This window comes from Anabrus simplex, chromosome 7 (assembly GCF_040414725.1).
Source record: "Anabrus simplex isolate iqAnaSimp1 chromosome 7, ASM4041472v1, whole genome shotgun sequence".
In the NCBI taxonomy this organism is placed as follows: Eukaryota; Metazoa; Arthropoda; class Insecta; order Orthoptera; family Tettigoniidae; genus Anabrus; species Anabrus simplex.
The window spans coordinates 150,556,964-150,582,784 of NC_090271.1; the positions used below are offsets into that span (position 1 = coordinate 150,556,964).

The 25,821-nt window shown below is 40.1% G+C and overlaps 1 protein-coding gene across 1 annotated transcript; it reads left to right on the top strand.

Moving 5' to 3' along the window:
* The first annotated feature begins 12,664 nt into the window (after positions 1-12,664).
* On the top strand, positions 12,665-25,600 carry LOC136876989 (uncharacterized). The gene is made up of 2 exons (XM_067150766.2): positions 12,665-12,775; positions 22,960-25,600. Exons 1-2 carry the CDS (start codon positions 12,721-12,723, stop codon positions 23,988-23,990), a joined length of 1,086 nt encoding a protein of 361 aa, XP_067006867.2. The 5' UTR covers positions 12,665-12,720; the 3' UTR covers positions 23,991-25,600.
* Positions 25,601-25,821: the final 221 nt, after the last annotated feature.

The window sequence follows — 25,821 nt, forward strand, 5'->3', positions numbered from 1 at the left end:
CCAACTCCTAGGCTTTTCCTATCCCATCGTCGCCATAAGACCTATCTGTGTCGGTGCGACGTAAAGCCCCTAGCAAAAAAAAAAAAAAAAAAAAAAGATTCCATACACCCACATGCTCATAAATGCGCAGCATTTTCCTACAACAGGTCAGTGCTAGTATAGTACACCGTGCACTTAGCATCCCGATATCTAAAGAAGAACTTAAACACCATAGAGCTAAATTTAATGGCTACATCAGCTCCTTTATGCAGAAAATCATTAATAAACATGGACACCAAACTTCAATCACCTTCACAAAAGGAAAAGTTCACAGCAATTTTATCTACTTTTACGTTTAGTAATAAACAAGTCCACCATATCACAAACATATTTAAAAAGCATAACGTCAAAATAGCCTTCAAGACTTGTAACAGAAACACAGATATTTTACACAATGCCAGTTCTATCAATCATAGCAAGTTCACCAAGTCAGGGGTTTATAGACTCAATTGCAATAATTGTGACGCAACTTATGTCAGCAAAACAGGTAGGAACTTCCATACAAGGTACTTAGAGCATGTTAACGCCCTAAAATACAACAGATTTTAGGCCGTGGGACAGCACATGGGTAATACTAACCATAAGTTCACTAATATCAACCAAGACATGAAAATTCTCAAAGTTATAGAAAAAGGCCCCCTGCTCAATATTGTGGAAAATTGTTTTATCCATTTGGAACAGTTTTTCAATCCTAACTTCAATCTGAATGAAATTTCAGAGAAATCAAACATTTTATTTGACATTTTATCATCTTCATCTTTAGTAATCATATCTCAGATAAAAATAATTCTTAGTTTTATAATCTCTTTGAATTCCCCTCTCAACAGCAGTATTTCTTTCCGCATCCTTCAGCCCCCCCCCCCCGGAGTCAGCCCTTCTCTCTTTATCCCTCCCTCTCCCCTCCCCGATTATCCCTTCCCCTTCTCTTACTCTACGATCACCAACCCTTCCTTATCCCCCTCCATTCCTCTCCCTATGTCCTTTGTTTCCATTGCCTGCTTCCTACAACAGGTCAGTACATGTTTCTACGACCTGCCTGCTTCTTCCAGCATGTCAGTGTGTGTTCAGCATCGGACATTAGATAAACTGTACATTTAACTACAGAGGTATCATAAATAATGTATATCTCATTTTAAACAGTTTTCTGTTTGTTTATTCATTCTGGCTATCGTATCCAGGTTTACTTCATTGCCTGAGGTCATAACCCCATTTATAGGCATCATAATATGACAAGAAGATCACAACCATCGTTTTTGTTTTATATGTATTTTAATGTTATAATTATTCTTGCAACATTGCATTTGTCTTGTATACATATGTCTTAGATATCACATAATTTGTTTAATGTTATTTTGGCTGAAGATTGCCATTAAATGGCTGAAAATGGTCCCAAGACTAATGTAATACACAGTTCAAATATAGGGAAACATGTTTTTTAACGTCGGGTATGTGAATGTTAATTTGGTAGATGGGGTTCCAATGGTCGTACAGCATACCTTCAGACCTTACCTCATCAGGGTATGTCAAATCGAAGTTATACTCCATCTGTAGGCGTAGCCAGGCATAAATCTGTGAGGTGACCCCTCAAAACAAAGTCAACAGCGGTGCGTCCATGTGTCGTTCTGAGGTATACAGAATACTGCGGTCATTTGAGCACATTGCACGTAAACCAACACATCCCCTGAGACATCTTAAAGAGGTTCAAGTCGCAAGGGACGTCACTTTGATCCATGGGGATGGACTTCTCGTCGTATTGCTGTGGATCTCAATGTCTCTCTGTCAGTTATTCACCGTTAGTGGAATCGCTACAATTAGAAAGGCCAGTTCACACAGGAGGGTTGGACAAGGTCGTGGACGCATGACAACCCCACAGGATAACCGATATCTGACCATCTGTGCGTTGCGGCGTCGTTCAGCAACTGCCAGAGCACTGCAACAAGACCTCAGAAGGATCACTGGAGTCACGGTGTTTAACCAGACAGTAAGGAACGGGTAAAGAGTAGTGTCCTTAAGACCCAGAACTCCTGTTCGAGTGCCCCGTTGAACGCAGCAACGTCGCGCACCTGGCCTTCTGTTTGCCCGTATCCACGTCAACTGGCAACTTTCTCCAATGGAGACCTGTGTTGTTCACAGACGAGTCCGGATTTCCCCTGACACAGCGTGATGGACGTCAACGTGTATGGATACGCCGTGGTGAGCAGTACATGCCAAATGTTCTCCAGGAAGGCGTCCGATTCGGACAAGGTTCTGTGATGCTGTGGAGTGGCATTAGTATTGATGGCCGTACGGATCTTGTCGTCGTCCGTGATAATCTTACGTACATCGAACAGATACTGATACAGCATGTGTTGGTTGCTGCATACGGTGATGGCCCTGAATTCGTACTCATGCATGACAATGCCAGGGCTCATGTAGCATGCATCACCAGAGCTATCTTGCGAGAACCGGACATTCAAGAGATGGAATGGCCAGCAGTGAGTCCCGACCTTAATCCCATCGAACATGTGTGGAATAGGCTTGACAGAAGTGTTCGTGGGGGTCCTGTTCCACCACAGATTTCCCAAGACCTCGGACAGGCTTCCATTGAAGAATGGGACCTGATACCACAACGTGACCTCCGCCGACTTATACGGAGCATGCCACGTAGGTGTCAAGCTGTGATAAATGCTCGTGGAAGACGTACACCATACTGAAGCTCTCCAACTGTAATAAAAATCCACACTGGATGACTGTTATCACTTTGCTCCCGCCTCTATTTGGACGTTTCCGTTTGTGTTCGTAAAATGAACGCGAATCCGTCGATTTTCTTTTGTATACTTCAACAGTAAAGAATAAAAGGCTCAGCTGGCAATGTACCTGGGTGTGAGGTATCCGACTCATTGGCTGAATGGTCAGCGTTGAGGCCTTCAGTTCAGGGGGTCCTGGGTTCGATTCCCGGCCGGGTCGGTGATTTTATTCGTCTGTGATTAATTCTTCTGCGCCGGGGACTGGGTGTTTGTGTTTGTCCCTACACTTTCCTCTTCATATGCAGACAACACACTATACTACCAACCACCACAGAAACACGCAATAGTAATTACATCCCTCCACACAGGGTTGGCGTCAAAAAGGGCAACCGGCCGTAATACAGGGCCAAATCCACATGTGCAACACAGTTCTCACCCGCGAACCCACATTGTAGGAAAAGCGGTAGGAAAAGAAGAAATAATGTATCCTTTTTGTGAACAAAATTGGTATTTGAATAGAACTCTATTCCTTCACTTTCCATTTATGCATACAATTTGAATGATTTAGGAATACAAGGTATCGTAAACACCTGACGTGGTAGAAAAACTGAGGTCATATTTGGAATTCCCACTGAAAAATTAGTAAAAACTAAGTCTCAGATCTAACTGAACAAAAACTATGTTCCGCAGAATAATAATAATAATAATAATAATAATAATAATAATAATAATAATAATAATAATAATAATAATAAGTAAACTCCCGTACAATAAGGTCAGCCTGAAACTGGGGATGTTCTATTTGAAAATGCAAAGTTTTCTGTTCTTAGACGTAATATTACAATTTGAGAAAAATGTCGAGGTCAATGAGGTATCTGAAATACCTGGTCAGTAATTTTTGACCTGATAATGGTTAAAACGTGAGCTCTCTTGCTTTATTTGTAGTGCTGTAACACATTCCGCACACGAGAGTACCTGCAAGGAGCTGATTTCCTTGTGACATCCCGAACTAAGACTTGGGACTTGTGAAGTAGGGAGTGTACGTGTGTAATTAGAGGCAGGGCTGGACCTGATTGAACGAACTCGTATTCTGGAGGCGAGTCTTATTACCTCGCGCCGTGCGGCCTACATTCTAATGTGCTTCCTCTCCTGGGAACATTCCTACAGGCTGGAGTGCGCTCCATGTCGGCACTTCAGACTTACAGGATCTACTGCTCTAATGAATAAAGTAGTTCTAAGTTGCATTGAAGAAACGTACTATGTCTAGCATAGCTTTGGCGTAACTATGGTCAAATATGCATACACACATATTACACATGTCAAATACAGATTAACATAATAGAAAGATGTTTTTGAAGAATTTTGTGTGCGGTGGTGCGTTGTAATGATATGAAATATTGACATTAACTAGTGCGAAAGAAAAGAAACTTAACGTTTTTAAAATGTGGTATTACACTGAAGGTTGGATAGGCATCGGATCACACATGCAGTGATACTGAATGGGATAACTGATGGTCAAACACGAATCTCCACGTATAACACTCTGTATTGTGAAGTAAATATCTGAAACTTCTAAATGCAGCAAGTTGCTAGACATTCAAAGTATCCTTCTAGGGTAGCTAATGTAATAATACCTAGTGTATAATTTAATATTCTCTATCTTCCTGCCGGCCACACAAAATTATATTGCGAGCCTGTATAATTTAATATTCTTTATCTTCCCGCCGGCCACACAAAATTATATTGCGAGCCTGCTATTCGTTTCGTCTGACCTACATCAAATCTAATATGTTTGCCATATTTATGCCTTGGTCTACCCCAACCATTCTTACATCCTAAACTTCCTTAAAATAAACTGGGAAGGATGTTCCACCCAATCAGCATTTATATGTTAAATTATTTCAGACGAGTTTCGGTACATGACGTGCCATCCTCAGTAAAATATATAAGAAATATAATTTTTATTATTTTTATTAGATTTCTTCTTACGATATTATTGTACGCTGGCACAAGGACAAAAGAGAGAGAATCCTCGATAGACAGCTGCCTTAATACTAAGAAAATAACATATTTTCAGCTTACTAATTAATCACAGAAGAACATAGAAATTAAATTATAAGCTATTAATTTTCATTGGAATTAAAGGAAGTTGTAATTTCCATTATTTTCGGGTAACTACCAGTGATGGATTCTTTTCATTCAAATTACTTTAAGTTATACAAATGATTTTCTACAATTTAGAGGGAATCTCTCAAAATCGCGGTTAGCACATCTTGCATAACATTAAAAAGAAGTCGAAACCGTTTGAAAATATTCATTGAGAAGTTTGTGGTTTTTCCGCGCGCACCGAACAACACAGCCCACTTCCCAGTTATTGATGTTATACTTGTGTCGTAAGTCACTAAAGCAAGGCTCATATTGCCTCTTCTTTTCAGTATCAACCTCTTTGGACTGCTTTTTATCTCTCTCAGATCTGATTGTTTGATCGATAATGACGCCTTTGTTGGAATCCGTATCGCAACCAATACATATTCCACTTTCCTTCAGTTAAATGAATGCAGGGTGGCTTCAAAGTGGTTGTTATGGTATACAGGTGTGGTTTTTGAAGATGGCTATGAACCCCTTTAATGCGGCTGTCGTAATTAAGTGGAGAAGATCATTACTTGGTCCAAATCTTTTCAGTAAGTCCACGAGTAGCCGGTGAATAGTCCCTCGCGGACTATTAATGAGGCCAGAGATGCTTGTAGACTCAAGCTGGGCCGATGACCTTCGATGTTAGGCCCCTTTAAACAACAAGCATCATCATCATCATCAGACTCAAGCTTGTAGCCTATTTGCCCTTGTAGTAAGGGACTGTGGTTTCCTTTTTAATATAGGGTAGCCTGAAGTGTATAAGGAAGAGCACGAGGGAACGGTTCTAACTGAATATTCAAAGGCAGGAAAATGAAAAGACTTCCTTGAAACTGTAACACGGTAGGGATCAACAACGAACAAGCGTTCAATGAGGGAGGCCATACAAAATAAATATTACAGTAGAAACAGGATGAGTGCACGCATTTGCGCCAAAATGAGTGGTAATTTCGCGACTAGGAATTAAACAAATTTCTACGCGTAGCGTTGTTAGCGCCACAATATTTCTCTAGCAGAACCTATATTCCCCCCCCCCATTCCCGCACTAAGTGCATACCTTGACAATACGCTAATTACTTCGCAGACCATGCGATGTGTGATTGATGAACGTAGTGGCAGTCAGAAAATTGAGATTGTAGGAGAAGGTTCTTGAGGAAACGACCTAGGATGATCCCTTCGTGGAATAGTTGAAGAATGTCGACCTCCGGATCCCATGATAGCGGGATCAAACCTGCCAGAGGTAGTCGGAATTTTGAAGGGCGGACACTCGATGTACGATATCGGCAAGTAAACGATGTCTGGTGACATATTTGGTGTTCACCCCACACAATTAATTAAAATAGCCATGGGCACTCGAGGGAGATTGGGTTTACTCCGCCATCTACAGTAGTAGGTCTAGAGTAAAACGGAACGTCGAAATTGTCGAGCAAGCAGCCAGATGGCGTAAAATTGAAATGCTTGCACACGGTGGCTGAGACCATACGATTATTTATTATTATTATTATTATTATTATTATTATTATTATTATTATTATTATTATTATTATTATTATTATAGGGTTTCCCTGGCTCACAGAGGGATAGGAAGAGTGAGGGTGAATGGGAGGAAAAGTAATTAACAAGAGTAGAACTTAACATAAGGAAATTTGAAATTTTATTTCTTTCCTTTTTTAAAAAATGATGCACGATTCGAAACAACAGTTAAATAGAATATCAATGAGCTCGTCAGCTCTGATAACAACAGCGGACTATAAGTCCGAAAATCAGGTACAAAAACTAGAGAGAATAATTAACACACGATAATATACAGAAGGATGAGCCTTATAGCTCTGAACAGGTAAATTATTTTGTAAGAGCATGTTTGCTCCAGTAACTTACATGACCTAGGAGTCTGAGCTCCAAAAGTTAATATAGTCCAGCCTCTCAGACGTATACATTTTTTACAGCGCACAAGGTTATACCTGACAATATTCAAATAAGGTATTTGCAGTCACATAGCCCTGGTTTGAGCTTCTCTTGTGCTCAACAGTTTTATAACTTACTGTTACTAAAAGGAACTATACACTAAAAACAATGATCTAAGAAACAGGGGTAAGATTGCCCATACTACTTGGCCTTAGTGCAAAAGGGAAAGGTTATATATGATCATCCAAGAAGTTTATTATTATTATTATTATTATTATTATTATTATTATTATTATTATTATTATTATTATTATTATTATTATTATTATTAAGAGAGGCTAGAAATTCCGAAAAGCGTACGTGTTCAGTGGCGATGCAGAAACAAATCGCATGTTGCTATAACTATGTATCCAGAACCCAATGAAGACAAACTTGTGTGTCCAAAACCTTACATTCTTCTGAAAGGAACATTCCGGTTTACGAGAAATGATACATATGACTTACATCCACTACTACCAAAATCATGAGAAGTTCATAAAGCCATGCTGAATCAATTATAAACTAACACTGGCAAGAGGTGAAGAATTTGTCTTAAATGTAAGTGGGGTTAGACTAGCTGCACGGTTGTTTGGTCGGAATCTTCGCTTTCGGTCCTCAGGACCCCTGGGTCGATTCCCGGCCAGGCCAAGGAGTTTTAATCTTAAACGTTTAATTACTTCGGCTTAGGGACTGGTTGATTTTTCTGTCCCGGACATCCTGGCAACTCACATATCACCATAACACTATTTCTATTACACCAACACGCAGTTTCCCATAGGCCTACATGGCAGATGCCCTCGCCCCTCGTCGATGGGCCTGTTTTACTTGGGCTCCTATAAATTTCCTCAAAAGGACGTGTAAAAAGACCTAAAATTATCCAAAAACCTACAAAACTAAAAACTGGAGAAAAAAGGGGGTAAAAATAGGATCCAAATTCATTCATAATTTTAGTTTTAATAGAATATTTAATGAAGGAATATAATGTTTTATAATGCATAATCCTGGTTATATGCAACACACGGTGCAAATATATGAGTGAAATACTTCTCTTACAGACATTATGTTTTAGGTTAACACAATTTTTTTTAAAGTATTCGGTATTGCAGAATTTAGAACAACATATTTTTTCCACTTAGAATGAAGTCAGCTAACCCACAATGGAATTCTGGATAAAGAAATTGAAATTAGTATAAGTCGAATTATAATTGGCTTAACCACACTAGGGTTACAGAAATCGGAATTTCAAAACCTTACCTCACTTGGCCTTGCAGTACATCACAATAGTCGTCTTTAGGGTCTTAGCTGTACATGATCGCCGGTTTCCAGACAGCACGTTGCGAAACATCGAGGAACTTCTCACCATATCAACGGATGTTAAGGGTTCATACTTGAAGCAAGTGAGATCTCCTTCAAAAACATTCACATCAAAATTTTCTCCTATTCAATATTTCACTTACCTTGCACGTGATACCCCCGGTTTTTCCAAGCACTAGTTTCATTTCTCATTTCATTTCCTTGCATTTTCATTTAACTCTTCCTCTTTCCAGATACGGTTCAAATATATGTAATTATTACAGATTTTTAAAAGATTTGTTGGAATTTATGAAGATTCAAGTTAGGAATTGGCAGAAAAAAATATAATCAAAAGAATTCGTAGTTACAAAAAGGGACGTTAAGACAAAAATAATGATCCGGAATGAACATATATTATGTTGGACCTCGTCTACGGACACTCGAGAGAAACAGGGCTTTTCCTTAATTTCCGAGCCCAACTTATTATATAGTGAAAAAAAACCTGCAGCATCCATATTTAAAAAAACCGTTGTTCGGTAAAATCATGTAATACCAAGTGAAGCTCTTGAAAAATCACCAAATATAATCATATTCTTTGTCAGTCGATGACTGGCGCAAAAGCATTCGGATGAAGATCTTGTAATCGCCGGTGGAAAAGGAAGAAAATGTCCAAGTAACTGACATAAAAACAGTTGCCCGGGAATTAATATTTCACTCGCACGGGAGTTCATGATGAATCACTAATAAGATATTAACGTATCATGCAATGGTGGAAAGAATTACTGGATCATCTCCCGGAATTAATGGTGTTTTTTTGTTTTGTTTTTCATCGCTACTCTTTTCGTGCGGATTAAATTATGATTTCTTTTGAATTCTCTGCAGTATATTTTATTGTATATTTATATACTATGGACCGAGTGAGTTGGATGTGCGGTTAAACTCGCGTAGCTGTGAGTTTGTATTCGGTAGATAGTGGATCGAACCCCACCGTCGGCAGTCCTGAAGATAATTTTCCATGGTTTCCCATTTTAATGCCAGGCAAATGCTGGGGCTGTACCTTAATTTATTAAGACCACCTTCTTTGCGTCACTGAAAACCCTCGATGCGTCAGTGCGACGTTAAATACATTGGAGCGTGGTTAGGGCAGTACCTTAGCTGTTGGCTTTCCCCCAGATGAAGAATACACCCAAGGTATTCCCTGCCTGTCGTAATAGGCGACTGAAAGGGTTGATCAAGGGATGTTGACATTAGAACCATGAGTATATTTCTGATTAGTACCATTACGTGTGGGACACCATGGGTTGACGTTACTTGCGACTAGCCCGGGCTCTAGTGCCAAGGGTTGACGGCAGATGCGGCCCCAGCGGTAGATGTCCAGGTGTGATGCTCGGACCCCTTGGGTACCCTGAGACACCGTCCTCCTAATACAATGAGAGCTGAAGCCGGGTTGATGAGAGACCAAGAGCAAGAAGCAAGGCCCCCACCCCCCCCCCCACCATTAGTTCCAACATGGTAGCATTCCTGTGTTAAACCTCTTAACAGCTGTTAAAGGTAGCATGTAGAGCACACAGGTTTGAAGATTTACTGCTGTTTGAAGACCGTTTATAAACTTAAGAAGGAAAAAGACGATCCATACTCAGAATAAACGACTTTTTCGAGTTGTCAGGAGGTTCTTGCGGGAAAAGCCATGGGTCTACGTTACATACTGTAGCAGCAGTACCATTATGCGCGAAACGCTACAGGTCTGGGCGTTGTTTGTGATAGTGGTCATCGTGTGCATTACACCGGTCAGTTCCACTGTGGATCTGCGTTGCCTATGAGTAATACCACGTTATTAGAAACACCATTGGTCTACGTTGCATGCGATTATTACCACTAAGTGAGAAACACTACGGGTTTGGCTGGCGCCCGTGCTTAGTACCACAATATGAGTAAACCATGGGTCTGCGTTGCCTGAGTGTAGTAGTACCAGTATGTGAGGAACACCATGGGTTTGTGTTGTCTGTGGGCATTGCCATAATGTATGATACACCGTGAGTCTACATTGCCTATGATTAATACCACTATGTGATTAGTTCCACTAACAAGGGGGCATTCCCTACGCGTCACCATCGATTTCGCTCAAATTTAGAGAACATTCAGGGCTTGGCTAGAAATGAAAGTACCCGAAGTGGGAACTCCAGATGGCCAAGCGTATAGAAAAATAAAAATAAAAATGTTGACGCGGCTCCCGCACCGTATAAGCCACTCACGTTAATGTTCACGCAGAACAGCTGTTGGCGTAGCGGGAAGAGCTCGGACTGGTAATTCGATAGTCGTGTGTTCGACTCCCCGTGTGGAGACTGATTTTTTCCGTCAACGTTTATATTATTCATGTTCCAATAAAAAGAAATTCATTTTTATTTATTCACCAAAGGCATAGACAAGGTAAAAAATTGGGGTTTATTTGTCAGAATTTTTTCTACCTGCGCCAAGAATCTACTGTTTGTGTACAGCCGCCAGGAGCAATCTTCACTTGTCAGGTGAAAACGAATCTTACAGCAAAACGACTATTCACGTTTATGGCACATTCCCCAAGGAGGGGGGATAGCCAATAAAGGATAAAAAAGAAGAATTTATGTTTGAACACGTCGGGAAAGTTCGCAACTCCAAATTTTCTACAATTCTGCGCTCATTAAAAAATGTCCTATATCCTTTTGCGTATAAATAAATAAATAAATAAATAAATAAATAAATAAATAAATGAAATCAGTTAACATAAATGAATAATATAAAAATTGAAAAATTATTCTCCACACAAGGAGACGAACCCACGACCAACGAATTATTAGTCCGAGCTGTTACCGCTACGCCAACTATTGCTCTGCGTGCGCACTAACGTAAGTGGCTTATACGGTGCGAGAGCCGCGTCAACATTTATATTTTTATATTTATTTTCTATACGCTTGGCCATCTGGAGTTCCTACTTTGGGTACTTTCATTTCTAGCCAAGCCCTGCATGTTCCATAAATTTGAGCGAAATCGGTGGTGACGAGTAGGGAATGCCCCCTTGTAAGTGAGGAATACCATGGGAATACCAGCACTCGTGATTAGTCCCACTATGTCAGGAACACCACTGGTCTGCGTTGCTTGTGAGCAGTACCCTTATGTGTGAAACACCACAGGTGTGTTACCTGTGAGTTTTACCATTGTGTGCGACATACCATTGGTGTACGTTTCCCGTGATTAGTACCATCGTGCGAGAAACACCATGAGTCTACGTTGCCTGTGCTTAGTACCACTGTAGGAGGCACGCCCATGGTGTGCTTTACCAGTGATTAGTATCATTACGAGGGGCAAGAAATCTGGATTTCGCACCCTTTTATATAATACGTGTCATACTAGTAATTAAGACCTTTTGAATTGAGTCCAGCGATTGGTTTTTTTTTTCACGATCATTTTTTCATCACCCTTCGTTTTATATTCTAGCCAGTGGATACATTTTGAAGTTTTAATTTCGTTGCACCTCGTACCATTAAGGGCCGATGGCCTAGCAGTTAGGCCCCTTTAAACAACAACAATCATCATCATCATCATCATCATCATCATCCCAGAATGTAGGCTAGATGTTCGAGGTTTGAATGAGATTATCAATTGAAAAACACGCACATTGTCAGAAAGGGCAAGTGGTCTTGAACTCTGGGGCATATTTAAAAAGACCCATGTTGGTTCCAGTGATTGTAGAAAAACTGGGATGATGTGAGTAATACTTCCGTATTACTGGTTTGGCTCCTACTGGAAGGAACATTTTTATCCGATTTGAGCCGCTTGTAATATTTATATAACAGCAAGGTAATTTCAGTGGTTTACTTATTAGAGGAGGGAAATAGCTCTTTTAGAGTAGTCTAATCTATCGACTCCCAAACCCCATGTCCCAGGTTCGATTCCCGGAGACTTAAGGCGGGATTTTTAATCGGACCAACATGACGACAGATATGTCTTCCGGCCTTAAATCCACGGTTAAGACTGAAACTAAGCATATCGCATGAATCCATATTCGTCATTTAAACACCTCCATAAAAGGGACTTCCATAGCATTTGACTTCCCCGTCGTTAATACCTCTCCTCTGCCCAACTAATAAACACAATATGTTATTAGAAATGCACTACTCAATTGGAAAGTTTCAACACAATGTCTATATTATTAGCAATTAAGACGTATAAAACAAAATAGTCAAGCGTACATCAGCAACAAACAGTTATAGACCAAGTAAACTAATGTGAATAAGTATTTCCACTAATGCATTATTCCAGTGAACCAAATTATGAGTCGAATTCCACCGCTGCCAACACCTGTATTAGAACACGGATACAAAAGCAGTGACATTAAAGACAATTTCTTATCAAGACTCTTACTGATAACAATGAACAGAATGTCCCTCAGAAATGGCCAAGCCTTCAACTACTTCTTCCACAATACTCAGATATACTGCAAGGTTGTTTCCCAGTTACTATCAGTTATGTGTCATACCACCTAATACAGCGATAACTTCAGTCACTCGACACCTGCATACTTTAACGACGAGCTCCAAGCCTCGTTCAGTTCGAAATGGGGAATATTCAAGGCTTGCCGTTCACCATTTGGACGTTCTTTCTATGTTATGGTGAGTTTCCTTCATCAGAATATGAAGTATTTCACTTCTTTGCACTATGTAATTCGTAGATAATAAAAGGCAACTTTAATCACTGGATATTTTCTAAGAGAAAAGAGAAAAAATACCGCTATATTGTTACTAATAATATTATGGCTTAATGTCACTTGTAATTACATCTCAGAGCGGACCGAACGCTTTAAATTCATGACTTTCAGAGACTTAAAGAAATACATTCTTGCATAGATGAACACAAGCCGAGTGAAGATACATTATTTATGTTCTAGACTATTTGAACTACGGTTAGTTCACTCCACTTAAAACCTGACACAGTACTTTATTAAAAATTCCAGAAGAATCTAGTTTCGACTATCACAGGTACAGACAATAAACAACAATATGGATTTTCTGATATTGCATATAAATTATGACCTTATGCTGTCATATTCTTCTTTGTAAATTGTCGCGTTAATAATAACTTTACAACTATAATTTTAAACGTTTATGCAAAGTTTTCTCAATCGATGTTATTGTTCGGATGTCGGTTATCATTCGCAATGACACAATCGCGACATTCACTTGTGATAGCCAAAATTGAAAATTCTTACGTTCTTCGAATTAAAAATTTCTCAGATTTACTATATTCGTGAAATAACATGAATTATTTATTTAAGGGAAAGTTTTGTTAAGAGTGTAATTACCATTGCCTTACTTTTCAAGAAATACTTCCAATTCCTTTGATCAATATAAATACTTGTAAAGAAAATTAATCAGTTATGGAACTGGATTTGGCTTTATAGCCGCTTCACTGCTCTGTACCAGTTTTAAAAGGCTGGTAGGTATTTCAGTGGAGCTTCTATCGAATGGCAGTACGTTATTGTTTTATTCACAAAATGATATATATTCGTTATTTGCTTTACGTCGCACCGACACAGATAGGTCTTATGGCGACGATGGGGGACACGAAAGACCTAGGAATGCGAAGGAAGCGGCCGTGCCCTTAATTAAGATACAGCCCCAGCATTTGTCTGGTGTGAAAATGGGAAACGACGGAAAACCATCTTCAAGGCTGCCCACAGTGAGGTTTAAACCCACTACCTCCCGGATGCGAGCTCACAGCTGCGGGCCCCGAACGGCACGGCCAACTCGCCCGGTATGTATTTTGTTAAGTGCAAGTTTTAGTTGTAAACAAATGTTTTTTTCACGTTTAGATTACAGTTTATATCCGAGCCGCATTACTATAGAAAATTAAGGCAAAGAGTTTCACTTTATGAGAAGTAAATATACAATAATAACTATATTTTGCCTGTCTGAGTGGCTCAGACGATTGAAGCGTTGGCCTTCTGACTCTAACTTGCCAGGTTCGATCCTGAATCATTCCGGTGGTATTTGAAAGTGCTCAAATACGTCAAACTCATATTGGTAGATCTCCTGTGGGGCAAAATTCCGGCACCTCGGCGTCTCCGAAAACCGTAAAATTTATTAGTGGGTCATAAAATGAATAACAGCATTAATAACTTCCTTTCCCTACCGCTTTTCACATGCCCTGGTAGGGTTTCAGATGCGTACTGTGCCACATAGACCCGGCCCAGTCTTACGGCAAGGTGCTCTTCCTGACGCCAACCCTATATGCACGGATGTATAGGTTGGTAATATGGTGAAGTGTGTCGTGTTGTGTGTGAATGAAGAGGAGTGTATTAAGACGAATACAAACAACTAATCCACAAGCCAAATATATTAACCAGACTCGGCTAAAATCCCCGAATCAAACTCAGGATCCTTCGAACAGCATACCACACTGCTGTTAATTCAGCCAAAGATAACAATAGTTGAAACAACCGCAATGCAAGAATAGGATTCCCCAGCTAATTTTAAACTTTCTTCAGCTTGTTCCAGTATTTTCTCAGGTAGCTAGAGCCACCCAGGACTTTTTTTTCTATTTGCTTTACGTCGCACGGACACAGATAGGTTTCGTGGCGACGATGGGATAGGAGGGGCCTAGGAGTTGGAAGGAAGCGGCCGTGGCCTTAATTAAGGTACAGCCCCAGCATTTGCCTGGTGTGAAAATGGGAAACGACGGAAAACCATCTTCAGGGCTGCCGACAGTAGAATTCGAACCCACTATATCCCCGGATCATATTTTGTCAGGGAGTGTAAGTTCGTATGTACTTCCATACGCCACCTGATTTTTAAAATGAAAATCTCAACCAAAGATCGACCGGAAATCGAACCTCAGACTTCTGGGTGGAAGCCAGCAGTTAAGCCACTGAGCCAATCGCCCCCCACCCCATTTCTCAGCTGATCTATTTTATTCAGTGGGTATAACACCATTATACCATTAAACTAATTTACTTCAAGGTGAAAATAACACCAGAGTGATTTAACTGTGTAAAATATGCACAAAATTTTACTTGATTTTCAAATCGAAAATGTGTATTTTTGTGGGGTAAACTGCATTTCTGTTATTGTATTAAGAAACTTCGTTATTGGGCCGATGACCTAGATGATAGGTTCCTTCAAAAACAATCACCATGATCATAATAAAACTTCGTGTTATATATGTTTCCCTTATAAGAGCTTTTAAACTTTGAAATGACATATCTGAATACTCTGTTGTCCCAATCACGGAAGACGGTATTGATGTATTGTAATTATAGCTAATGCATTCAGTTATTGTTTATTCAGAATACAAAGGTACAATGATATGTCAGCTAACAAATTATTACAAGAAATAATTAAAATGTAATTTACCAAGGCATATCCCATAAATGTTACTTGGACGTATAATTCATATTTAGTTAGAGAACCTTAGCCTTTTGAACCATATCCTGGACTTTAATAAAGTGATAATGTCTAGGATAACTATTAATTCAAATTTTACGACTCTCTGCATTTATCTTCTCTGTTTAGCCTTCTTTAGAGTTCCTCATTCCTCTAATAAAATTGCATATACTTCCTGTTCCTGCTAGTGTTTTACATTTTACGTATGTGTATTTTAACTTCAGAGTAATGTTGAGGTTCATTTCCATTTTTATCCATCTATTTCTTACTGATATATTTTCCTCTCTCTTGATAATTTACAGCTTATTAGTAATTTGTCCACCTCCGTAGCGTAACGGTTAGTGTTGTTAGCTGCCATCCTCGGGGGCCCGGGTTCGATTCTCGGTACTGCCAGAAATTTAAGAATATTAGGAGGGCTGGTATATGGTTGAAATGGTACATGCAGCTCACCTCCAATGGGGGTGTGCCTGAAAAGAGCTGCACCGCCTCGGGATGAGGACACGAGTTTACTTTACTTTCTTAGTAAAATTGGCTATTCACTTCCGTATCTTTATTGAACAAAATAGCTGCCTCTGTGGATCATTTGTAAAGTATCGGCCTCCTGATTCCAAGATGGCGGGTTCAAACCCGGCAGAGATAGTCGGATTTTTGAAGGGCAGAAGAAAAATGTCCTTTCTGCACTCCATGTCTACGGTGACGACATCTGTTGTTTACCAGACAAAAAAAAAATAATACTCAGACATAGATGCTCAGGAGGGATTTAGTTTACTCTGCTATCTAGAAGGCCTAGAGTAAAACAGAACGTAGACGAAATTGACGAGCAGACAGCCAGATGGCGTCAAATTAAAAAAATGTGTCCTCCCAATAGCTGAGGTCATACCATTGTTGTTGTTGTTGTTGTTGTTGTTGTTGTTATTATTATTATTATTATTATTATTATTATTATTATTATTATTGCATAACATGCATTGATTTTCGTTTTGTGTCATATGGCTTTATTATATAATCCCATCAACCTCCGGAATATCCTTATCATTTCCCTTTTTGATAACATTCAGGCTTTACTGCCATATTTTTACTTACTTTAAACAATTCTTCTAGTGTTCTCTTGCGGTTATATTTCCTCATTATTGCTCGTCTTTCTATGTCTTTCGCTCTGTAGACCACCTTCTAACACAAAATAGAAACTTCCTTGATAAATTTCTTTTCCCGTAGTACCCCAACCACCGAATAGGCCCCATTTTGTTGTTTCATTTAGTGCTGGTACGCTTCGCTTTACTTAACATTTCATCCCCTGGCCCTGTGTTTAGTTTCAACTAATACTTACCTATTCGTTTGACTATACCCGCCTGTATACTGATCTCTTTGAACAAACTCCGCTGTTTGCAGTACAGCTTGTCAGTTCTATTATTATTTTGGCAAATTTACTTACATCTACGTCCATCATCAATTCTGTCATCTACTCTACAAATTCTGCACCATAACTGGAGTGAAGTGGTTGGTTACATAAGCAAAGCAAAGACCTGCGAGTGTATTCATTTTAATTACAGTAAATATGTAGTTCGTGGCCCTGCGAAAGCGACGTGTACACGTGACGACACAAGTGCTATTCTATAGTTTGTGCTGTTTTCATTGAAGCATCGACTGCAGGATTGGAAGCGTCAGTTCGCAGATGCATGTTCCAGGAATAACAGAAAATCCTGCATCCTCAGGTGTAATGTGTATTAAGTTGCGCGTAATGCAAGGAACAAATAATGAAGAGCATTAATTTAAATAAAACTTTAGATAGTTTTATTTTCGGTGTATCACCTAATTATGGGGATTGCCACGCTAAAACGAGAAGTAAAATACTATAATTAAATTGAATGTGTTCCTTTCCTTATTGATCGATTCTCCCCCGTCTAGATATACTCTCGGATGTCGCTCAAGAAATTCCCCAAAAATTTTGGATAGCATTCTGTTAAAATACTCATCCCTAACTCGCTTGCAGAAAGTCGTTAGTTACTGCTTCAGATATGTCCATAACACGCAACATCCAAGCAACAAGAAAAGTGGTAGTATAACTGCTCCAAAATGTACTTGCAGTGGGGCACCGGAAACAGCAGGATGGGAAAGGGAACAGAATGTCTACAAAAGTACAAGGAGAACTCACCGAAGAGCGAACTTCGGGACCTTCATCCCTTTCTTGACAATCATATTAATTTAATAATTTAATAATTTAATAATTTAATAATTTAATAATTTAATAATTTAATAATCATGGATTTTTTCGCGTAGGCTTCGCCACTCTCAGCTTTCTTACGACAAAAAACATAGCTTATGTTACCATTAATCCACGACTTTACTACGTTGATCATCGTGGCTGAGTATAAACGGCTCCTGAATGCTGGGTCTCAACTGCGTATCGCTTCACTACGAAGTTATATGATACCAACCAGTCATCCACAAGTGTCTACCTTGCTCAGGGTGAGGTCCGCTACTACCCAACAACTCATGGATCAACTGCCTTCAGCAAGAGTTAAACCTTCTCGTGCCTTTCTTCACACGGGAACTGACTACGCAAGTCCTCTACACATCATGACTGGTTCTGTCAGAAGTGCTATATAGCATTGGTTGTCTGCTTAGCCACGAAGGTAATTCATCTGGAATTAGTCAGCTCGCTTACTTCAGATTTATTTATAGTTGCTCTAAAACGGTTCATCGGCAGAAGAGGTAAGGTTCTCGATTTGTACAGCGATAACCTTACCAAATTTGTTGGAGATGGTAAGGAACTACAAGAGCTCCGAAAGCTATTCCTCCCAATGAAAACGAGAAATAAATTCAGTCATTTGTAGCCGTAGAAGGAATCAGTTGGTATTTCATTCCCTTCAACATGCCTCATTTCGGCGGACTGTGGGAAGCCGGAGAGAAATCAGTAAGCCACCACCTCACAAGAATGGCTGGAAACTTCCTTCTCACGTGTTACGAGATGTGTACACGTCTAATTCAAACAGAAGCCTATTTCAATGTCAGACCCATCACCGCTCTCTCCAACGAACCTAGTGATTCTAGCTATCTCTGCTCTGGCCACTTCTTGATTGGCGGTCCTCTCATGACCTTTCTGACTTGTCCATGAATGCTCTTTCTAGGTGGCAAAGAATTCAATAGCTTAACCAGCAGTTGTGGGCTCGATGGTCTGCAGACTATCTCAACTCGCTCCAACAGCGGAGGAAGTGGTATTCTTTCCATGCTAATCCTCAGCCAAGGAAAGAGGTACTGACGAAGGAAGACAACATGCCTCGACTGTCTTAGAGTTTAGAAACTATCAATGAGGTGTTTCCATGGAGAGATGGTCTCGTTCGTGCGGTCACCTCAACGGGAAGTATTGTAGAAAGACCATTGTATAAACTTGTTTCTCTCCCTTATTAATTATGTTACTGTGATTAGGAGCATTTTACGACTGATATGTTTCATTCTGCACTATTTGTTTACTGTATTTCTACATAATTGTGCTATTTTGAAACTAGTAGTTTCAACAGAGGGAGCAAGTTCATAGCTAGATGCTGCTCTCTCTCTCGCTTTCTCTATGACGCACATAGATACTTTCCTTCACAGCGCAGCACACTTAGGGTAGTATCACAAGGCCACTCGTTGGTGACGGTACCGTGCTTGGGCCAGGGACTTAGCAAAATAAAGTTCTTTGGTCGTAACTATTAACATGGCAACAGAGCTTGCGTATGACCAACATAGGAAACCTCAAATCTATATAAATGCAATCGTAACGACCGTGGACCGTGTATCTCTACACTGACTATGTTTGAGAAATTTTCATTCAGTTATCCGTTTCAGGTGTAATAATGATCATCTGCATATTTTTCAGCTTTGGTGTCTGTTTATCTGTGTGAGTTTTTATAACTTGAAGACTACTGGATATAGTTCTATCAAACTTCATATTTAGAATCCACACCAATAGTGTTTCTAATTCCCTGAATTGACTGGGGGTTTATATGAAACTAAAACCGTGATTTTGCACTCCCATAAAATATACACAACCAAAGTTAATGGAAATCTACCTGTCGTAATGGAAATCAATTTCTAAAACTTTCTTCTCATGTGCATCATTTCAATACGGGGATTAAAACGGGAGATATCATTAACTGACCGTTTTTCAGTCTAAGTTTGAGTGGACTATTTTTAGCTTTTTTATAGATTTGTCTGTTCGTCTGTTTGTTGAGTTCATATAACTGGACAACTACTCTTTATACACTGACTGACAGTGACAATGCAACACCAAGGAGGAGTGGTTCGAAAGGGATGAAAGTTGGTGAAAAAACAGAGTCGGCACGGAAGAATAATTGATGTTTATTTCAAACCGATATGCAGGTTACACAATGCGCACGGCATCGACTCAGTAGGATGTAGGACCACCCCGAGCGGCGATGCACGCAGAAACACGTCGAGGTACAGAGTCAATAAGAGTGCGGATGGTGTCCTCAGGGATGGTTCTCCATTCTCTGTCAACCATTTGCCACAGTTGGTCGTCCGTACGAGGCTGGGGCAGAGTTTGCAAACGGCGTCCAATGAGATCCCACACGTGTTCGATTGGTGAGAGATCCGGAGAGTACGCTGGCCACGGAAGCATCTGTACACCTCGTAGAGCCTGTTGGGAGATGCGAGTAGTGTGTGGGCGGGCATTATCCTGCTGAAACAGAGCATTGGGCAGCCCCTGAAGGTACGGGAGTGCCACCGGCCGCAGCACATGCTGCACGTAGCGGTGGGCATTTAACGTGCCTTGAATACGCACTAGAGGTGACGTGGAATCATACGCAATAGCGCCCCAAACCATGATGCCGCGTTGTCTAGCGGTAGGGCGCTCCACAGTTACTGCCGGATTTGACCTTTCTCCACGCCGACGCCACACTCGTCTGCGGTGACTATCACTGACAGAACAGAAGCGTGACTCATCGGAGAACACGACGTTCCGCCATTCCCTCATCCAAGTCGCAAGTCGCTCTAGCCCGGCACCATGCCAGGCGTGCACGTCTATGCTGTGGAGTCAATGGTAGTCTTCTGAGCGGACGCCGGGAGTGCAGGCCTCCTTCAACCAATCGACGGGAAATTGTTCTGGTCGATATTGGAACAGCTAGGGTGTCTTGCACATGCTGAAGAATGGCGGTTGACGTGGCGTGCGGGGCTGCCACCGCTTGGCGGCGGATGCGCCGATCCTCGCGTGCTGACGTCACTCGGGCTGCGCCTGGACCCCTCGCACGTGCCACATGTCCCTGCGCCAACCATCTTCGCCACAGGCGTTGCACCGTGGACACATACCTATGGTAATCGGCTGCGATTTGACGAAGCGACCAACCTGCCCTTCTCAGCTCGATCACCATACCCCTCGTAAAGTCGTCTGTCTGCTGGAAATGCCTCCGTTGACGGCGGCCTGGCATTCTTAGCTATACACGTGTCCTGTGGCACACGACAACACGTTCTACAATGACTGTCGGCTGAGAAATCACGGTACGAAGTGGGCCATTCGCCAACGCCGTGTCCCATTTATCGTTCGCTACGTGCGCAGCACAGCGGCGCATTTCACATCATGAGCATACCTCAGTGACGTCAGTCTACCCTGACCACTCCTTCTTGGTGTTGCATTTGCTCTGTCAGTCAGTGTATTTCTACCAAACTGTGTATCTCTCTTTGGGTAGGTATTAGGGTCAATATTATTACTAAATCCCGGATTGGATTGGGGGTTTATAACAAGTCGAAACAGTGATTTTACCCTCCTACGTAATATACATGACCACCCTTAATTGAAAACTACCAGCTTTAATGAAAACCAACTTCTAAATATGTTTTTCTCATGTGCACCTTTTCGCTAGGAGGATAACAAGGGAGTTATTATTAACAGACTGTTTCAAGTTGGGTTAAAAGGTTTAACTAAAGAGCCATTTTACTCTTTTCGAAAGAACAGTTAATGAGAGAGGTTATCCTCAGCGACTGGGTTCTTAGGTCCTTCAGCCACAATGCCACTGCCGGTTGCAGATTAACAACAATATGTAACCAGGAAACTCATTGGCTGAACGGTCAGCTTTGAGGCCTTCGGTTCAGAGGGTCTCGGATTTGATTTCCGGCCGGGTCGGGAATTTTGATCGCCTCTGATTAATACTTTTGACCCTTGGACTGGGTGTTTGTGTTTGTTCCAACACTTTCCTCTTCATATTCAGACAACACACTACACTACCAACCACCACAGAAACACGCAATAGTGATTACATCCCTCCATATAGGGTTGGAGTCAGAAAAGGCATCCGGCTGCAAAACAGGGCCAAATCCACATGTGCCACACAGTTCACACCCGCGATCCCACAGGTGTGGAAAAAGCGGTAGAAAAAGAAGATGTAACCGAGAAATAGAGAGAATTACGCACAACTTCGGACCAGGAACTGTACCATTAAATAAATTCTGTGATCTACCCCATTCCGTCTCCACTTTATTAAGCTTTTTTGAACTGCACGTTACTGCCGCGTGCCTTCGTAGAAGAATATAAGTTTAACATGCCGTATTACACGTTTCAATACAGGCATGTAACTTCGCATAAATTCATGAAGGAATCGTAAAATCGATTACCAATTCCCGTGCGAAGAACGGGTACTTATGCTAGGTATAAATAAAAATTGGGATCTCAGGCAACTGCAGTCTAATAAAACATTATTTATAAATTTGAGTGTTCAATAACGATAAAGGGCCTACCCCTTCTACCGGAATGCGCCGGAGTGACGTCAAACAAATAAAATCATCATAACATTATTTCGCTACATCATTATAGTTTTTCATAATTTAATTACCATTAGCACTGACAATTATATCTGTTTTGTCGGGATTAAACCCAAACATTTCGTTATACCAACCGTCTATAGGAACAGGGATCTAACTTTCTTGGTTTGTATAAACGGCTTAGGACTAAATTTTAAGGGTCTGTTGTACCAGTCTGTATAGACTTTATCTTACCAAACATACTACTACCCTTTAAAATCTCAGGCGATGTATTTTGCTTCGATACTGCCCTGTTAACCTCACGTGCAGGCTTTTCAGCCGTCACTGCCCTTAAGTCACCAGTTACCACAGGCAGGGGGTAAGACGATCGAATGAATAGCTACATGTAATCGTCTTCATGCCATATTCTTGTGACTGTTATCAAAAAGTGTTACTGTTTGGGTTTGGGGAGTATTTGTCTGTGAAGAATTTGGAGAGCTTTTAATTCAAGTTGTTAGAACGAAGGAACAGTTTTGATACGAGGACAGGCTGATAGATTCAAACCTTGTCCTCCAAAGGAACTGAATTGTAATTATTATCACTTTAAATATAATCTAATTTCTTTAATTAACTTTTCCATTGTTGTAATTTTTATCTAAACGCGTATTATATTTAACATCTAGGTTCTGTCAGTGGAGGTGGCTTCGTCAATAGTCTGTTTCCGCCTGTCTGGAGACACCAGCTCGATGATTCATCCAGCTCATTGCTGAGCCATGTTCTTGGACTACCATCGATCAAGTGGTATCAAGATCAGACTCCAGGTGCTGCTTACTACTCATCCAGCAATGGTGGTGATTACAAGAGTAGAAGACTGGCACCCAATAAAATCATATCAGGTTCTTATCCAAGAAGTGGATTTCAGGACTGGCCTCCTCCTCCTGCACCTCTTTACAATAGGTATAACCCAGTAACAGTATTCATGGATCAACTAGACAAGCCAATACCAAACGCCCAGTATGGGCCACCTATCATGGGAAATATGCCACTGAACAAACTTTCATCGAGTTCTTCCCCTTATATAGGAACAAATGAAATATGGGGACCACGTCCTAATTTTGGAATACTTCCAAATCCTAAACCATGGGTAAATACTTTTAACCAAGGTACATTGATTAACTCAAAAAATCAGATGTGGGATCCATATAATTCTCAAGTAGCCTTTCCAAACGGCATTCGTCAAATAAATCAATATGGGTTAGGTATTACAAATCGCCAGAATTCGAGAATGTACTCGAATAAAGGTGAAATTCAAGCTCCTGAAGTATTTCCATTTCAAGCAGGTGATCCATTGATTCCCAGAAATTACATAATGCGAATAACGAATCCAGATAATCAGTTAACAGTAAGAAATCCTTATGGTGGGGGATATCCATGGGTGCCTTCTATTCCTGATGACGCTAGCGAGCGTTACCTATTTCCACCAATACCGGTACCACCAATGCAATACCCAGTGCAGCGTCTTTTCCCTTACATTATAGGTCGGTATCCGATAGTATATACTAATAGGGAAGACACGCTGGTAGAACCAACTCTCGATCAAAATGAACATCCTGTTAGGCAGAGTGATAATCAGACAAAAGTTCAAACGACTGGTGATTATATAAGTCCCAGTACTGGAGTATATTTTAGGAAACGTCTAGACCGTACGCGTTAAGAGAGAGGGTGGATGCATATCCTTGAAAATTATTTGTACGTAATCTGAACGTTTCTAACTATATATAAATAGCTGAATGTATCTTCAGGTCAATGAAGGGGTCTCTGTATAAAAATTTAGTCCATTGAAATATCCACTTACAATAACTTCTAAACTGTTGCAGATATCGATCTCCGCTTTCAGTTTCAGTAATAGTAATAAAAGGGCCGTGACAAAAGATGTGTGCATATTTACATGGTGTTAAGAACAACCAACATAGTTTCCTTGTCAATTGCAATACAGCTACTTTTTTGGTTCAGCAAGTACTTTAAAAGGAAATGGAATGTATTGAAAAGTATTCCGTTTACCACTCGTGGACTAGTATCAAAGAGTTTAACATGATGTCCTTTAATTTTTCAGGGTGCCTATGTTTGCTGAATCAACGGAGTGACATTCTTTCTCTTTTCTCTCTTTTTTAATAGGACTATAAACTCACAATTTTCTGTTCTTCTTCTTCTCCTTGGTGGTTGGTAGTTTGATGTATTGTATATAAATGAAGATGTCTTTGAAATAAGAATGAGTACTTCCACTTTCCGAGCTAGAAAATTTAATCGGAAGCGGCTAACATCTCCTGTCCCAATCGGAACCGAACCCGAAACTTTCTGAACTAAAGAACACTACACTGACCGTTCAGCGCAGGGACCGGTTATTTTTTATAGTCATGATTCGTACTTGTAGTCAGCCCACAATTCCTAAATTGAACACATTTGAATCGTTTTATTTGTGTCGAAAAGTACTTGCCAGTATTTGATTACTCAGCTAAATTTACAGTAAAATTAATTCTACTGAAAAGCGCAGCAAACTTCTAGTCGTATTTTTTTTAAAAGTCTGTATCTTTACTTTAGCACCCTCAAAAAATTAATGTACAGTCGCTCAAAGAAAAGAATGGGTGCATGGTATTGTACAAGTTCCTCGTAGGCACACTTTTCTCAGAAACAATTGAACCTGTAGGTAAAATGCTTGTAGTGACTATCCGCAGTTTTTTTATCTGCAGGGGAGGTGAATTATATTTTCATAATAATTATAATGAAGCCTGATGAAGTATCAAATGCGTGGAACATACAATACAATACTATAAGCTCAGTCTCTTCTTGAGTGATTACGCATTAGTATCTGTAATTTTCACCATAATAGTCACCAATGGTCCGTATTGACTTAAATCACTATTATTAATTACCTATAATCTATATTATCTCTATTAATATTCTTCTTAATATACTTATTCTATTTACATTATCTCTCTATTAATATTCTCGAAACATGCACTTATATATATATCTTTATGTATTCGATATAGTAGCAAATATACTAAGCATTGTATTGTATTGACAAGGCGGATCCTTGCATAATTAATAATAGCGATTATGCATTAGTCCATGAGCTCCTTATTTCTATTACTCAAAGTGAAGATAAATTTCCGATGTCATAGATAATTCAGAATTTTCAGTATACCTTAGTTAATTCTAGTTCTAGATGTAGAAAACTGTGCAGTTCTATTTAAACAACAAAGTAAATTTATTTCAGTAATGCCTAAGTAAATGTATTATTTTCTGAGGTTGTTCTCATTATTAAAAGGAAAATATATTTTTTATTTGTATAATGGTTTGGAGTTCTTTATTTCCATATGGCTAATTCGACTTGTATACTGAAATGAGGGGTTTCCCTTTTTCACACAAACAAATTATAGGACTCTGCCCTAATTAAGACCAAGGCCACTTCCTTCCCACTCCTAGTCCTTTCCCGTCCCATCGACGTCATAAGACATATTATCTGTATCGGTGCGACGTAAAGT